Source organism: Glandiceps talaboti, chromosome 5, assembly GCF_964340395.1.
Source record: "Glandiceps talaboti chromosome 5, keGlaTala1.1, whole genome shotgun sequence".
NCBI lineage: Eukaryota > Metazoa > Hemichordata > Enteropneusta > Spengelidae > Glandiceps > Glandiceps talaboti.
The window spans coordinates 23,795,724-23,815,047 of NC_135553.1; the positions used below are offsets into that span (position 1 = coordinate 23,795,724).

The 19,324-nt window shown below is 35.2% G+C and overlaps 1 protein-coding gene across 1 annotated transcript; it reads right to left on the reverse strand.

The window, feature by feature from the left end:
- Positions 1–363: 363 nt before the first annotated feature.
- Positions 364–12,630, reverse strand: LOC144435318 (enoyl-CoA delta isomerase 1, mitochondrial-like). Its single transcript, XM_078123911.1, has 7 exons — positions 12,594–12,630; positions 11,052–11,210; positions 9,464–9,585; positions 8,538–8,684; positions 6,700–6,798; positions 4,259–4,457; positions 364–1,584 (listed from the first exon to the last, which is right to left on the reverse strand). The coding sequence occupies exons 1-7, from the start codon at positions 12,628–12,630 to the stop codon at positions 1,421–1,423; spliced, it is 927 nt and encodes a 308-aa protein (XP_077980037.1). The 3' UTR covers positions 364–1,420.
- Between the last annotated feature and the right edge of the window lie 6,694 nt (positions 12,631–19,324).

Consider the following 19,324-nt stretch of genomic DNA (forward strand, 5'->3'; position numbering starts at 1 on the left):
AGTCCCTCACAAGAATGGCTTTCTTTGCATATTCAATGTGTTGTTGTGACTTGATTGGATTGAACATTACTTGTATAAAACATGTCAAACTCCAAGGTGTTTTTTGTGGTTGTGCAACAAAAAGACAAGGAATGTATATATCAGTCCTCTTTGTGGATTATAATCAGCACACAGTTGAAATTTTAAATCAAATTTATTCGTTAAAGTTAACATTAACTGTTTCAATTTCATTCAATGGTTTGTTTTCACGTCTTTATACCATGAGCAACCAAAACCACTCACTTTTTTCTATGATGATATATCATATTAAACAGATTTTTCAGGTGACCCCCCCCCCCCTCAATGATGGTAATTACAAGAAAGAGACGGTTATGAAACAAAGTCAAACTGCAACACAGAATAAATTAGTTTCAAAGTTGTCAAACTGTTTTTTGTGTGTTTTGAAATGAACACACAAAATAGCATGTTTGTTCTTTAGCAGAGAAATAGAATCACGAATAATTTAAACCAAAGCCAACAAATAATAAGATTTTTAAATGATTGTTTTATCAAGAACAGAGAAATACAGAATCAAATAAACTGCGACATATATTGTAAAATACATCCTTCTATTGTGAATCATGTATCTATTTACATTGTATGTTGACTGTACAATTTCTGTACTATCATTGGAGGTTGCAGCATGACAAAACATTTCCATAACCTCTATTCTTAAGACATAGCCTGATTTCTGTTTGTTTGTTTGTTTGCTTGTTATTGTTTATGTATCCTTGTTTATTTTGTTTAGTTTTTGTGCACCTGCCTTTTTTTGTTCCTTGTAACTGCATTTTAACTTGAGTCATTGTATCTTATTAGACTTTTTTTATTGATCAGGCTTTTTCTTTGTTTAGTAATATTTTAGTGATATGTGAACTTTTATTATTATTCATTTCCTTGACAGTTGATTCAAGTGTGAAAATATTAGACGCTAATATTTCCACTTTGAATATTAGATGCTAATAATTTCACTTTGAATATTAGATGCTAATATTTTCACTTTGAATATTAGATGCTAATATTTTCACTTCGAATATTAGATGCTAATATTTCCACTTTGAAAATTAGATGCTAATATTTCACTTTGAATATTAGGTGATAATATTTCACTTTGAATGTCAGAATATCAGACCCTAACATTTTCAGTCACAACACACTTCAGTAGGAATAAATCATCAAAGAGGAGTAAACCAAAAAGAGAATAGAATATTTTGATGTATTGTAATGCCTTGTGTTGCAGTACAAAGGTAACAAAATATTTGGTCTGCAAGCACCAATATACCAAGTACTGTTTGAAGTACCAACAGCTTGTTATCTTTGTGTACACTTCCTTTTTCTTTAAAATTTCAATGTACATTCCCTGAAGACATCAGTAGGTTATCTATTATTTCTTCTTCTTTAGACTTTCCAGGTACATTCCTAGAGACCTTTGTATGGATTCCTTCAGAATGAATGAAGTAAAGAAATATATATCTTCCTTCTTTTTTGATGTAAGTTTGTTGATGGTTTCTTTTCTCATGGCTTGTTTTGTAAGAATTCTAGCATGATCTGTAATAAAAACAGAGACAAAAAAAATAAAATTTAAAAATAAATTGCAAAGTCTTTTCATATTCTGGAGCAAGACATTTTATGGTTTTATTCCCAGTTTCACGTCAAAGGTCACTGCTAAGAAATAATTGATAATTTGTATTGATGGTTTTGCTTAATTAGTATTCATCGCCGCTGGGTAACACATACAAACATTAATAAAAACACACCACAGATAGCTAGAAATGAAGATGTACAGAAATTGTATCATTTTTATATCAAATTCAGCTTAAAGTTTGGCTGACAGCCTAAAGACAGACAAATACTGGAAATAAATTACACATGAGAAGCAGGAGAGAGATTATTTTTGAAATTGAAAGTATCATTTGCATGAAATATGAGTCATACACAACATTCTCTTATTTCTCATGAATTTCTCGTGTCCATTAGTATCTGTGTGTATATAATGCAAACAACATGCAATTGTACTGTATCATTTATATATGTCCATATCCACCTTGCTTAAGGGCAAAAACATTATCTCAACATAGTCAATTATTTCTTGCACACTATTTGCTGGAGTACACTGAGAACAATATGTATACGATAGGTCATTGTATTGCTTCATTTCTTGGTGTCCATTTCAGTGTGAATATTTACCTGGCCTAATTAATTTGTGCACTCACCAGTGACATTTAAAGATTCATTAAACTGACATCAATTAAAGTAATTGATATCTCCAAGAATACAGAATGAGTGAGATATTTTATGCATCTGACACTGACATGTAATTTGAGAGTTCAAAGGTTACAATATTCAAAGTCACTCTCTTTGTAATTTTAGCCTGGAATCCATGCAGATGGTGTTTTTTAATTCATTTTTACAGAGAGGGGAAAACAAATTCAAAATCCCCATTGCCTAGTTTCTAGGCTATTGTAATTTATTTTTGTAAAAAACCAATCATGGGGACAAAAGGCAGACTCAGCAATTCCTATTTTCAGTTTATATTATAATAAAATTCGGTCATAATAAGCCTTGGGCTGTTATACGGCATCTGTGCACCAGCCTGGAGTGCTTTACATGTATATTTATAATGTTAGACTCAAACATTCATAGGCCACCATTTTCAACTCAAACTGGGTGTCCACACTTGAATAACGTCTTCTTACGTTTTTCAGTTCCAAGATATTGCTCAATCTTGAGAGGGTTACCAAGATATTGTACAATCTCAAGTGTTAACAATATGACTCCTGTTTAGTCAAATGTAATAAGATCACTTCATAAACCAATATAAAAACCAAAAAACACTGACATATTTTCCAGTCTCAGTAATTTATGAAAAAATGTCCTAAAAGACATAGTTGATTTGTGAATTTTACGGAACTTTTGTGAATTTTCTTTTTGTTTTTATATTTTTTTCTAAATATTGTATGTATTTTAGTCTTGCCCAATTTCTGAATGTCTGTACATGGGGTAATCCTGTAGACATCTCAAAAAGTAAATAAATAAATAAATATATTAATATGATTAAGTTTGTAGCTACAAACAAGCCTTGAAATTAAATGGCAAAAATCTCTATATTATGGACTGTATGATGTGCAAGACATACATGTAGCATGACTTTGATATTTGACCTTGAGAGTTAAGGTTAAGGTCAATGTGCATAGTGTCAACAGAAAGTTTTCAACCAAGACACTGTTTGTTGAACTTAATAAAATGATAATGAATCAAATGTCAGGGTATTATACATGTACTTTCCAAGATATTCTACAAATAAGGGATTTTTTGTGATAAAAATTGCTATCATTGGCTAAATTCAATGTGATCACAAAAATTAAGTGACATACATATACAATGTACCTTAGATAGGATGTCACCTCTGTGCCAAGTTTGAAAGACATTTAGTTCAGGCATGACAGAGAAAAGGGTGGAGATATATAGATAGACAGACACATGGATGGAACCCCTCCCCACTGGGAGACAAATGAACAAAATTAATTTAAGTCTTGATTACTGAGGCTTTAAGTTTCCAGTTTTATGGTAAATTATATATGTGTTTTGACTCAGAGGAGCAATTAGAATCTATTTTAAGAGATACACCTTTGTCATTGTATATGGGAAAGACCTTGACTTAATTTCAGGGTTAAACTATCTCCTTTAGTTGATAAAAAGTCATAAACAGATCCTTGCTTCCCCAAAAGTATTGCTAAGCAATGATCATCAAAAGAAGTAAAATGTTATCACCCTGGACTTCAATCATGTTGACGATCACACATAATAAAAATGTTTATTTCTTTGGCCATGTCCTTTGGGAAGACAATTAAATGTTTTGATAGTTACTTTAACTGGAGTCGGTGAGTCTCATATATCATATTCACTAAAGGCAATATCTTTAATATAATTTTTTTTTAAACTGAGTGCTCTTATTTTCCTGCATTTTGAAGGAGAATCAATCCTACTTCAGAACAAAAGAAAAATAATTCACAGCTGTCATAGTTAATGTTCTGTTTAACATGACAGACAGGGTAGGTGACAGTGAGAGAAAGATAGACAAACATAGACAGACAGACAAACATAGACAGACAGACAGACAGACACATACACAGGCAGGCAGATACAGACAGTCAGACAGACACACCCCTAACAGTATATAATACAGTCTACAATACTATGATTTCCCAGTCTCCATGCCTACCTGGTATTTTTAGCCATTTGCTCATTTCAGCCTTTGTGTGGTTCAAGACATCATTAGGCTCACACACATCATCTACAAGACCAATTTTCAGGGCTTCATCAGCAGTGTACAATGTTCCAAGCTGTAAGGCTTTCTCTGTTTCCCTGTGTCCAATGGTGTTTTTCATTGAATCAATAAACCAGAATGGAGCAACAATACCCTGTGGGAGACAGTGACAATAAAAATATGAAATCAAAAATAATATGCTGAAAATATCACAATGAATTACCTTTCTTAGCTTTAAAAATGTGGGAATAAATTCCAAACTTCTACCTTTTTACCTATCACGTTTTTATTTCTTCAATAAAATAATGGATGCTCATACATTTCTAATACATTGTAGTCTTATATAAGATAAATGTTCAAATTCCCCTTTGCCATATATTGAACTACATGGAGGTATGCTTTTTAAAAAATATAATTTATATTTTATGGTAGAATATATTAAATCAATTTAGAAATTAGCAGCACTGACTGTGAATGGTTCTGTTGAGATGCAGATTTGGAAATTTCTTTTGAATGGAAGCTCATTTCAATTTCAAGCATTTTGAAATAGATTATTCTAGATTTTTGTAAATATGCAAATTTCAGACTGTCTAAATGTTTTAATTAGTAGGATATGATATGAACAACACTAAGAATGGACACAAAGCTAGCTGTCTGCTGATTTCTAACATGTTTATATTTCTTCTATCTTTTCATATTTTACAAATTTTTTACATGTGTAAATTATGGATCAGATCTTGCAATATCAGGGATTTAGTTTTAGAAGGGCAAGTAGCCGCAAAAATCAACAGGCTATTCCACAGTATCTAGCGTGCTACTTTTTCATGAATTCGTGTTTAAGAATTCCTTGTGTCCATTGTTGGGCATATTAGGTTTTATCATCTATTTTCTTTACCTGCTACTTTTATAATTAGCTACATCCCTGAATATACACATCGGAGTATCTCTTCAATATTCCCAAGATAGCGTCTCTGAATATCAGTTATATAACAATAATATTGAAATCAACAAGTATGGCTGAAGGTGATTATGGCTTAGAAACGTTTGTGTATAATAATTCAATCATGTTTAGTAATTTGCATGCAAATATTTGATGCTTTTTAATGGAAACGTAACAACTTGAATCACTATTAATGAATTTTTTAATCTAATTCGTGACTAAAATCTAAATTGTAGTGCAAGAAATGTTAGTGGAGTGGCCTTGATGTGTTATACTGCACTAGGTTCAAAATTGTATACTCCTTAGTAATTGTTATATTAAAGCATATAAATACATACACTCTCATGATTTGCATCAATATAACATTTTCTTTGTTTTTCGTTTGTTTTGTTTTTAAATTGTTTTGTGTGCTGGGAATTGGTCCCAGCGATTTTCTGTTATGCAGATATATACACACAATCACAAATAATGCTACAGAGATCCATTCAGGTTTGGGACTTCGTGACAGGGCTATGTGTTGCACGTTCTACATCGTGTTGGTGTGGCACTGTCAAGGCTTTCCCAGTCAGTCCACATGCTATCTCAGGCCAGGCAAACATAGCACCTGCAGACTCCAATGTACATATTACATGAACTGTGAAATACTAAATTTTCACTTCGAATTGATTTTCACCTGTTGCACTGGTATTGTTTTCTGCTAAAATAAAATCCCTCAGAAATACTTTTCATTCATAAATACTTTAAAGCATTCCTTCCCAGTAAATGAGTGACAATTAGGTCAAGGAAAAACATGCAATTTCTTTTTTCAGTGAAAATTTAATTCTTTGAAATTATACTATTTGACAAATCGTGGTATAAATGAACATTTTATCTTGTATAATACAGCTTAAAATGTTAATGAAAATATTTAAAAATCAAGATCAAAGTAAGGACAATGTAAAGATTTCAAACAACAGGTGTTGTGAAACACTCTTAGTCCTGCTTGTCATCTATATCTGCTGATTGTAACAAGTATGGGCTGAGATTATTTTTACTTTGCATACTGTATGAGTAGCACTATATACTCTGCTGCTAATGGCTTGGGTGTGGCTTGTAAGATGTATGGTCACAATCTCATATATTTTTATCCTCTGTCTCCCTAGGGCCCTAAGCTTAGGAATATTTGTTTGTACACAACTAAGTACATGTTGGGAGAAAGGTTTTTATTAGTAGTACATGTATGTGTTTTGAAAAATGTAAATCTTAAAAATTTAGCTGTTATTTTAATCAAGAAAAGTCCAACCATTCTGGGTTAATTAAAATCAAGAAAAACCCTTGCTTGTATTGTATGGTGCTTCATGGACAACACACAACATTTAGATGCATTACATTTCATTTCCCATTTGTCAGCCCAGTGTTCCAGTTGATACCTAGAATTCATTCACTCAACACTCTGTCAGGTGAGATTGATTCTTACCAGTTTTGTCTCATTGAGTCCGATAGTATATTTGCCTTTAGCCATACATCTATAGTCACATGACATAGCTAGCAAACAGCCTCCAGCTGGACTGTGACCCTGAAATTTGAAAAAAATACAATATCACAATAATGCACATGAAAGATGGTGATCTCAATAAAACTCAATGCAAACGGCTTCCAAAAATTCTGTAGACACATATTTTTTTTCAGTTATGCAAATTCTCATTGAAAGCAGATATGGATTTTTTTAAATATTTAATTTTGGCTTTAAAAAGAAGTGACAAATTTAAATTAGGCCTTCAAAAACACGATAATGATCAAAAACATCTGTACAACAGACCGCTTTCCCACTCTACTCGGAGTGTTTTACAATTATTACCTCTGGCATGGACTTAACTACATCAGCAGCCCTTTACACTTCCTCAACTTCTTAGTGAGCAAACAATCCATTGCAGCCAGTGTGTGCATATATTACACCTTTCTCATAACAACCTCTATCCTATCAGGTCCCCTATCATACAGGTGGGTTGATATCTTGGTATTATGGAAAGGTTAATTTTGAGAATTTGGTGAATTTTATATGAAAAATATACTTATAACAAAATCAACATGCCAGAATTTTTCTCATTAATTGTAGAAGAAATGTACACAATTTTGATGGCAAGCATTTCCTCTAGAATATAATTTAGCAGAAAGAAGACACTTCTTTTGTGTTTAAGTATGTGAACTCTTCAATATATGAATGTCTGAAGTAAAATAATCATATCAATGATTTCTTTTCACTGGTTCTGTCATATATAGTGCGCCCCCAGTGTCATTCCACAGGTTTTCTCTCTTTTTTTCCCTATTAGATGAGGTCTACGATGATTAGATGATGCTACAGGAGAGCTTCAAAGAATTTTGAAAAAAATGAGAATAACTCATTTTGAGCACTCTTGACAGTCAAAGTTGGCATCTTATTTTACATACTACGAACATGTCATCCCATGCCTTGTACAAATGTAGGGTTCCATTGTAGAAGTTTAATTATGCCATATTCTGGCAGATAAAAAGATTTCATAGTTTGGCCACGAGGGGTGCTGTTTGCAAGTTGTTTGGGGACCAGAAATGCAAATATCAGAATAGTTGAGTATTGTAGCGTAAAGACAGCAGACACAAAGTTACAACTCATTTTCCATGTCTTACTCAATGCAGGGGGTGAACAAATCATTTTGTGAACTGGTGGTCCCCAGACCAGTGCCTTAAAAATCCAGTGGTCCTGCTGAAAGAATTAGTGATCCAAGGTCCCTCTCATGTGAAACATTAAATCTTACCTATGAATCTGTATATTCAGACGACTTTTTAACATAGTTATTAATAGTAAGGTACTGGTCTGACGGACCAGACAAGGTAAAATTTGTGTGGTCCGCCCAAAAAAATCGTAAGTCTCGGACCCATGACCAGTGGATTTGTTCACCCCTGCAATGTACTATAATACAAGTAAAGCAAACTTGTCACTACAATAATGCTTTTTAATATGAACACAAACTTTTCTTTTTCACACATTTTGTTCATGGCTTCGTGAATTGATATATATTGTCATGACATAGCTCTCTTTGCCAATCCTGGGCACCCTCTTGTGATCATTATGTGAACAATGGCTGGAAACCTCAGCTACCGGAATATGTCATATTAAAGTTCAGATTACCCATCCATTGTCTCCTTTCTACACACTGCTTTACTTTGTGCCATATCAGACTTAACCTTTAATTGCTTGCTTTTTATTGGTTTTTGTATGTGCTACTTTCATTTTCGGCAACCTGTTACCCCTTATATTCATATAGTGTCACCCCTTACATTGATAGCTGCCATGGTAATCAATGGAGATCCATACAGCCTCAGCCATGCATCTTGTAATGCACCCCAAAACTCATCTGTCTCTTCAGGTTTCTTTTGATACATTTCTGTAATATCCAGTCCTGCAGAGAAGATATTGGCAACAGCCTGTAATTGAAAACACAATGGAGACACTGTAATTAGTCATTATTTTGGGAGGGTGAACATTTAAAATAAAAAAAAAAATACACAGCAGAGATACAACAACATTATCTAGGGTATCAGTTTCTTCATTTGAAACGGTAGTCTATTATAACCCATTAGATGATTTGTACATACACTGACCAACAATATTACTGCAATGCATATACATGCACTTGATCTTAGCGCAGGCGCCGTCACACATTGGTCAACCCCTTTCACAGTGGTAGTTTAATTGGTAATATAAACAATAATATGTATCAGATCACCAATATGTGTGTGTGTGTTTATTCATGACATGGTATGATCGTGAAAAGGCAAAACTTATCCTAGACTGTGGAGTGCCTTCAGACATATTCCATTCTACATGTAGTTAACGGTTTATCAACCTTGCGTCTATCCATTCATCCCCTAAAGGTGAACCATGGGCATGCTCTGTAGACAAAACATTTCAAAATGCTTTGTTCATGAACAACTAATTGACATAACCCATCTATTGACCATAACCCATCTATTCACCCATAACCCACCTATTGACCCATAACCTACCTATTGATCCATAACCCACCTATTGACCCATAACCCATCTATTCACCCATAACCCATCTATTGACCCATAACTCACCTATTGACCCATAACTCACCTATTGACCCATAACCCACCTATTGACCCATAAGATAACCCACCTATTCACCCATAACGCACCTATTCACCCATAACCCACCCATCCATCAACCGTACTTACTGATGTTAGTATAACACCTCTACTGGTCTCTTCTAACTTCTCTAGTGCAATATTCAGATCAGTCAGCAGTTTGAGATTTAAACCATTCACGGGTTTACGATTTAACTTCAGAATTGCAACAGCTAGTGAAAAAAAAATTGATAAAAATATTCATGATAAGATGACTGGATAGTTTAGTTGGTTTTTTTTAGACCCCAGTTAAATTTAAAGAGTTTGATGATAATTCTAAGATATGAATTGAATAATTTTGATGAACATTTGAGGAAATTCTAAATAGCGATTTGATTATAACAGACTGACAGAAACATTCCAGTAATGTATTCATTTCAAAGGTTAAGTTGAAACAGTATTTATGCATAATATAATATCTACTCAAGAGTCAAACAATTTCTTGGAAGTGAATCTCACATTTCCCCCATCTTGTCAGCATCGTCAGCCTTGTACTACAATGGGCTATTGTGTTGGGGAGTACTTGGCTGTGCCGGTAACTATGGAATTTGAAACTGTGATGAAGGTCATTAACAACAACAATTATAACCATTTTACGTGTGTCTACATGTGTATGTCAATGACACTCTTTGTAGGTGAGTGTGTGTGTGTGTGTGTGTGTGTGTGTGTGTGTGTGTGTGTGTGTGTGTGTGTTACAGACTGGGTCTCTTTCTATTGACACAACAGATGATTCAGTTCCACATGACTCTCTCCCAGAAAGACTTGTAAGACTATCAACACCATGTCAACTATAAATTATAATTTCAAGATCAAGCAACAATGACCACCACCACAGCTGTAAATATGAAATTAGTAACTGTGATGAAGATCGCCAATGACAACAGATGCAATACTCAATCACTTAACAAAGTAACTACTAGTATGTTATAACCTTTGTAATTCGTAATGTTAGTCTTGTACTATAGAGCAAGAATGATTGTTGGAATGCATGTCTAACAGGACTACATGTAATAATAATAATAATAATAATAATGATAATGTTAGTATTCATATGGCATATTTCACCACTCTGTGCTCAAAGCGCTTTACAATATTATTACCCTTGGCATGGATCTATAGTGGTACAACGGCCCCTTTAGACTTCCTCAACTTCCTGGGGAGCATACAGCCATTGCAGCCTCTATAAGCACATAGGATTAAAGCATTCCCATTGCAACCTCTATCCTACTAGGTCCTCAATCATACAGCTGGGTTGACTGAGGTGCAAGCAATGGTTCAAATCCTGCCAAAGATTTTAGCCATCCAGAAACAAATGCTGGTGGTGAAGCTAAAACCTAACCATTATCGGTTGATCATACCACCATCTATATAGGACAGCTGTAAATATGAAATTAGTACCTGTGATGAAGATCGCCAATGACAACAGATGCAATACTTAACTACTAGTATGTTATACCCTTTGTTAGTCTTGTACTAGAGGGCAAGAATGACTCCAAATACAGGCCACATCTTACAATGTACTTATTCCACCTATTAGTATTACATGTAGTCATAACACTAAACATTTTCTGCAAGGTTAGATCTCATGTTCCTTTCATGTATCCAACAAATTTAAAGATGTAATGTTAAGAGATCTTACCATCATTCTTTGGGTCTTTTTCCACAATTACGAATTCATTTGAGTCAGCATACTGTCTCTGAGATGTGGAGAATAAAGCATGTGACTTTACAGTCTGTTGCCTTGGTGATACCAGTAAACATGATCTGCTGCTGTGATAAGACAGGTGATGTCTCAATCCTAGAAATCAAAAACAAAACAAACATACACTCATGATATTTATAATTTGATAGTATTACATGGTGAAAGTTAGGTGTCTGACTCCACAGAAGATACAATGTCTACCTTTGTAGATGTATAACAATAGTTAATGTTACATTTGCTCAAATTTGCATGGTTTGCTCAGGCACAGCTAAAGTGATGTAGACTTGGTGTTTCACTCATGTAACATGACATTTATTACACACCCTCAGACAACTTCTATTGCTCTTAGTCACATGTACATCTTTCCTCTGTAAAGAAAACAAACAACAACAAAATACGGCAATTTTTGTGGTCGAAATCTGTTGAAAAGAATCTACAGTGTGACATTGTCCACATCTCATACAAAGCCTGAGGAATCCATGTTTCCCGAACATAAATTGTTTTGTGAAGTACAGCAGGTGGTCAGACAGTGTAGGTGCCTCCTGGGGGGCTACTCCCCTTATTTGAGTATATGTACATGTATATGTGTGGACCTTTGGGTGTGTTTTCTAGCCCTTTGGTCTAAAATAGGGTCTGTTTTTTTTTCGAGCTGAAGTCTTCCTTGGTCTAAACTGTGGTCCATTGTCCTTTACCAAATCATAACTGCCATTAATTGTCTCAGAATGTTGCCTCCTAAGGAAAATGTCACGTATTTAGGTCTAAAACTTTCATCTTTTAAAAACCTGCAATGGTCTAAAATGGGGTATTGATTTTTGGGCAAAGTGGGTCTAAAATGGGGCCTATGGTTTCAAGCACTGACCAAAGCTGGCAACTGGTACACCCCCCCCCCCCCATCCGGGAGGTGCCCCTCCCCCCTATGTTTGTAAAAAAAATGTGTGCCAATAAAGAATATTATGTTCGTCTCAACTCATTAATAGATGTGATCTTCATTTATCATATCATCACACACACAAACCCTTGTCTACTTCCATGTAACTGACCCTGGATGGATGGGCAGCCATGTACATACAGCATATGATAAACATCACATGATGATATTTTCACTCAAGATCACAACTTCCACAAGCAAACGATCCAACGGATCTAGATTTACCAAAATTTAAGAAGACACCAGAAAAATTATTCCGTAGGCTAAATTGTAACACTTAAAATACTGTCATGACTTATGAAGTGTAGTCAGAGTTATATAGCTACAATACGATATACACCGCAAACGTATATCATCATAGTTCTGAACTTCAACCATGTACCCAGGCTGTGCAGTGGGGTCAATGAACTATTAATTGTATAGCTTACGATACGGAACGCATTGTGCCGGTAAGCATAGCAACACAAGTGTAGGTCCTCATAAACAGAAGACCTTAACCATTCACACAAGTGAGAATAAATCATGACTTCAACGTCATTATTGTAACTTACCCACGAGTGTTGTTTGCAACGTCCTAGCGCTCGCCATTTTATTTTTGGGTGCGCCCTCTACGAACATTTTCAAATTCATTTTGTTTTTTCCTGCCGTAAACACAAGAGTTCATGATTTGATTATATTATAAGTAAGAAATTTCTTGCTTGTCTGTGATTAGAATGAGCTACTTATCAGTAATAAAGGATTGCGTTTCCCTATTTCGGATAACCGTTGGAAGAGTCCTGCTGTGGTTCCATGGCGACCCTTCTACGGGTTTAAGAAACAACCTTTGCCAATAACAATTACAGAATATAACTTTGCTGCGTGAAACGGGTACAACGCGGGGCCTCTGGGGTTTGATACGAATCATCCTTTCAAAACCTATCTTTTTATTAATTAATATAACACTGTTTTTGAAATTGCACCAATATTTTCCACGAAATAATTTTCATACTTAATAGACAAGTCATATACTCGCAGGCTATTAGTCAATGTACGATCGATAGCCATGATCCCATCAGCATTAGTAAAAAAAAAATCGTTTAAAAACATTCTCTCTGCAAGAGAGCATAATTTATGTCAATTATCTGTGTACTTATTTGAGCAAAAATGCTAACATAGACACAAATGCCCATTAGGAATGTATATGATGTTTTGTTTGTTTGTTTGTTTGTTGTTTAGGGTTAACCTAGCGGTGTGACATTAAATTGAGATAACGTGGAACTACGTATACTGACACCTATCATGTATCTGTGTGATGATAAAGCAATGCAACAACGACATATATACGTTTCTCATGTGTGATGGACCAAGGAAGTACTATTTATAAATACACTATAGGATTGTAGCCAATTTGTTGGTATAACCCCCCCCCCCCCCATTTGTTGAGTTGGTATACCCACTCCCCCATTTGTTAGTATAACAACGTGTGGTCGAATAATAGCCTGACGATAGGAGTGTCTGTGTGTCGAACACCTAAAATACATCCCACACTTACCCCTCTTAGATCACCATTCACCAATAAGTAAAAGCTCTAATTCACCATTCACCAGTAACTCCAGGTATCAATTCATGTTCATTTATATTAATGTAATTCACCATCCACTAGTAAATCTTGTGTAAATTCACCATTATCAGAAATACAGTTTTGTCATAGTTTGACAAGCCTTAGAATGTTAACATTAATTACATACAGTATATGGGTATGGAATGTACACCAGAGACGTGTAGACATGAGTTAGGTACCGGTCAATTTCTACTGCCTGGGGGAGAGGTTTTTCTATCGGGCCGACAAAAAGTCACTGACCCCCCCCCCCCCCCCCCCAGTAAAAAGAAAGAGGACTGACCACATATCGCTTATTTCTAAAACATTATGGCATCCCCTCCCATATCATATTTACATGGCGGGTATTTCATCGTAACTGATGAGAGTGGACGGCTTGCCTATGTCTCGCAAATACTTCATATATTAGCGCATAGCACAGATCACGTAATTAGCGACTACATAGGAATGAAATATTTTCTTAAAAGTTTACATGTAATATCATCTTGGCATTAAAAGTTAGGGGGAAACTTGGATGGGGAATATGTACATCTCTCATGGGAGTACTAGGGGTCTCTTCCTGGAAGCTCTGGATGTTTTGACTCTTTAAGACAAGTTTTACACTATTCAGACCTTTACGGGCAATAATTTTCAAGCTTTACAAGATACAAGAAGACAGCACCATCATATAACTAGCAACTAATTGGGTTTAAATGTTTTAAAAAAATAGACTAATAGCATCTTGAGGGTAAAAGGTAGGGAGGATCTTGAGACGAGGATACGTCCACCTCTCATCTCACTGGGGCATACGCAAGTAATTTTGTGACTTTCTTGTCAATGCGCATAATATTTAGAGGTATGAATGCAATTTCATTTATTTTTATGGCAAAATAAACATAACGAAAAAAATTATCAACCTTTGCATGTACACTTTAAGAGTCTGTTAAGGCAATAATTTCACAGCTGTACAAGATAGTACCATCTAGAATTAGCAATTAATCTAGCTTTATACATCGGGTTAAAGTGTTCATGACAATTTTAATAACATCATGACAGTAAAATGTTGGCGCATCTGACTGTTGGTTGAATGAGTACCTCCTAGCAGATCTGGAGTTTTTTGGCTCTATTAAGACAATTTTTAAGTTTTTCATAGCTTTTCAGGTAATAATTTCACAAATTCGAAAAGCTAAAGTTAACGTAAATTTCGCATGTCACGTAGCCAATTGTAATGTCTATAACATTGGTATATAGCGGCATTACTATTGCAGATGGTAAAGTCCCCTTGCTATGTTAGGGTGAGGTTTTTTTTTTTTTGTTTCTCATCTCCAATGGAATAGTCAGGCGGGTCGGGCGGGCGAAATAAAAAAAAAGGGGGCAAGAAAAAAAAAATGTATTTTTTCAGTTCCATTCTCTGTCCTTTCTGTCCTGTTAGTCTCTATACAACTTCTTTTCTCTTCTCTTTATTGAATTCCTTGTTACAAGTCTCTTTCCTTCATTTTAGCAAGGTTGACAAGTCTGTAGAACAACTTTGTAAGAAGATGATTAAATACTTATCATCCTGATGGGTGTATATCTGTAGCCATGAACTATTGTGTGATTTTATCAGGAGTACTAATACATTCGTCGTATTACCCGGTAATCAAAGAGGCATTGCCATCGCTAACATTGTTTTCAAGTTATCCAATTTGAACTTTAGTATGTAACTTTTTGAAACACTTACGTGATTGTCATCAGTGTGCTAGATGAATTTTCATTTATATAAACCATTACTTCTGTGAAACATTTTTCTTCAGTGTGAACTTGTCAAAATAATCCACCAGATAACATGTCAAACATTTCTAGAACTCAGAACCCCTTTGGGATTTACTGTTTAAAAGTAATTAAAAGTAATAATGTAAACATCGGAATGTCTTCAAAGGTCATGCATGTCATGGGTCATGAAACGCTATGGAGTCGGTCATTTCCCTAATAATACAACTGATTTAAAGCTAAAACTGGTCAAGAAATTAGGAATGCAGTATGACTTTTACCAATTTTAAGCATAATTTTGAAAATGATGGAAATATTCTGAGCTATTATTACATTGCAGCAAAATGTACCGCGTGACAGTATTAATTTTGAGCCCTGTCCCTCATCAAAGCTCAACGGCTTCTGCCATGATGAAAGACACATGCTGCTCTGACGTAACAAAGGGGTTGGGTGGGAGGGTGGGTGAGAGGGGGGGGGGGGGAGGGTTAGACGGCGGTGTTCTGCCAAGGTTTCCAAAAAGTGGGGACACAGGCCCCTTGGTTCCAAAAAGTGGTGTCATTTGACAGGGAGTGAGGTCAATTATTATTGTTTATGAAATATTCATATAAATTATCTCAGACCACTATAGAGATACTGTGGTCTAAGATATTCCATTACGTATAGACCATTACCTAACAACATAAAAAAAAATCCATTCATAATAACAGTTCCCAGTAAGCTATTTTTTGAAAATTGTGTACTACACATTACACCTTACAAAAAGAAGGCAATTAAGATTATGTAATTTTAAATTTTATATATATATACTCCGCTCTGCGTGCAGACGTATCGAGCACTGTACTACGGACAAATCTTACCACTGACTTCCTATATATATATATATATATATATATATATATATATATATATATATATATATATATATATATATATATATATATATACACACACATATATACATACATATATATATACATATATATATATATATACATATATATATATATATATATATATATATATATATATATATATATATATATATATATATGATATATTGTTTAGAAAGATTGGACAGCCAGGTAGTCACAATTTTTAATCAATGAATAGCAGTGCTAAAATTTATAATTCCCTTTTTTCAGACAAGGACAATGAACAACTTCAAAATAAGTCACAGTGAACATAATGATTGAATAAAAACTTTGAGAAATCCTAAACTTGTAACCACTTGTTTCATTTTTAAAATTGTTAGTACACTGCTGTGTTTATCATTCCCTCTTCAAATTCATAACATTTTGAAGAAAAAAAATCCCTGACTTTAAAAAGTACCAAATGTGAACGAAAAACTTACAAATAATAGTCAAACAAACTTTAAAATAATTTATTTTTTTATTAATTAACCGTTACTGGCTGTGTATCATGATTTGGTCCTGCTATATCAAATGACAGCATAGTTACGTACCGTAAACTTGCAATGATACGGAAAGCTGACATTAGGTGTCCTTGAAACTCAGAACTTGAATCTTTAACTAAAACTATCAACAAAGTCAAAGTTGGGATGCTCTGTAAATATTACATTAATTGTTTTCTGATTTGCACAACAATTTCGTTCTTCATGTCTGACCGGGCGCACATGCATCGGCCGTCTATAGTGGCCATGCCAGTGATTACGCATTGATTCAGTGCCCAACATTCACATGTGTCACTAGCACTGTCAACATCATGCAACACGATCCCCTAACACAGCTTTTTCGGAATCAAAATACACATGTACTCATTTAATTTAACCCATCAACAAATGAAAATCACAACCTGTCCCATAAATTTGGTTCACGAAGGCTTCTGAGCTGTGGCATGGCAGATAGATGTTCCGGTAGCAAGTTCAGTGTTTCGCACACGTCAGTGATTAGGTCAGAGGTCACGACAGTGACAGTAGACAAAACATGTGACGAGAGCCGTCCATATCCATTTCGACGTCTTACCTAATATAATCCCTCTAATGTTTTAATTTGTAGATTAAGTTTATCAAAGTTGATCTTTTTGTGGCATTTTTTATGTTAACAATAGAACTGCGCGTTGTCACTGTATCTTATATGATGTCAACAAAACTTTCCCTTACGCAGTCAGTATACTTCTTGTGGGATTCACGTCGAGTCAGAGCCGAGCCTGGCCTGGTCCGGCCGTGGACTTACTAGTAGATAATTTTGATGTCTGCCGTAAAATGAATGCGCCAAAGCGACGCAAGGTGGGAAAATTATTGCTTCATTTGTAATTTTAGGGGGGCCAATGTCGCAAGGTCGTGGCCTCGCCAGAACTGGCCTAAGACGCCATGGGGAATCTTACAATTTTGCTGTGCTCAGGGGTCGGTCGGAAATAAAAAAACTTTTTTTTTTCTGATGTCGGAGCTGCAAATTAGGGTCGGTCGGGAGATGAGAAACAGAAAAATAAAAAGGGCCGCCCTTAGAGAATTTAGGTGCTCATACCCACTGTGCTAACAGCGCAGTGTTGTGTCAGGTGACTGACACATGAATAACGCCCTCAACGATGACCAAGGACTACGATACGAAAAAGCTTGACTTTAAATTTCACACCTGTAGTTGGGCCGTTGAGTCGCAAAGCCTTATCTTGATACCTAAATCCTGGACAAATATATTATCGGGATTGTACCTACCTATTAACTGTGCTAATAGCGATTTTTAGGTAAGACTACTTTCGTTTGTTAGGAAATACACAATTATTAGTTTTACGTGCACAGTTTTGATTTGTGGTTGAGTATAACACTCCCACTGGTTGTGCAGACGGCAAAATGTTTTTCACTGAAAAATTCTGTAATTTTGATAGCGTGGTTGCTAGACGACTGAATGCTACCGGAATTTCGTGCTTATTATGATTAGTGTTAGCCCAAAGAATTTCTACTATATAATAAACTCCCCACTTGTTTTGAAGTCCCCGTCCAAACTAGCATGTTTTGAAAAAAAAATCACCTACTTCACTTCACCATGGAAGTATAGCCATGTTTGAGTTTCCCGCCCATGTGGCGTGAGCGAAAGGCCACGCCACGTCACGCGTCACTGCAGGGTTGATAGGAGTGCAGAAGTTGTCGATCCTTGCTATCTATTCCAGCTCACCTTCTCGTTGTTTAAATCAAACTTTATTTAGTCGTATTTTCTGCAGTTACAGCAAAATTCAAGTAAATTTTGAGAGGGCTGAAGCAAAAACTTTCCTTTTTTCAGTGCAAAACATTCTTTGAATAAATTAGCACAGCACTGAATAAATTAAATACTCAGTTGTAGCTAGTCCTGCTTGTATACCACTGACAGACAACTAAGAAGATATACTTGTCTGTGTGCATACGGAGTATAGTCTGGGACTCGATTCTGACAGTTGTCCCGCCATTTAGGGTTTATAGGGTTGTGTCAGTAATATAGACCCGTGCACCGTCTGCAAGCAGGACTAAGTTGTAGCTCCAAATTCTTTATGACCATCTAAAGTGTACCTATCAAAATAATTTGCTCGTGTTTATGTACATTGAAACCAAAATTACAGGTAAATAAAAATATTTTCTCTTCTTAATAAAATGATTAGTAAATTCATTCAATTCTATCCCACTGAGAGTAGGTGCATTTATTTTAGTTTCATTTAAAGTTTTCACAATTTTGTTATAGTATGGTAGTAAGCCACCTTCCCTGTCATTGATCCAGGAATGAGTGTTAATCAGGTGACTGACACATGACATGCACCGTCAACAAGGATCAAGGATTGAGTTGCAATGATGTCAACAAAACAGAACACATCTGGCTATTGAGCTACAAGGATGTCTTGATTACGACCACCTACAAGTTTGGATTGCAAATTGAGACTCATAGCTGTACATCAGGACAAAGATGTTACCTCAATTGTAGGTTACCTACCTAACAACAATTACCTTAGGTAAGACATCTTTATGTTAGGAGAAAA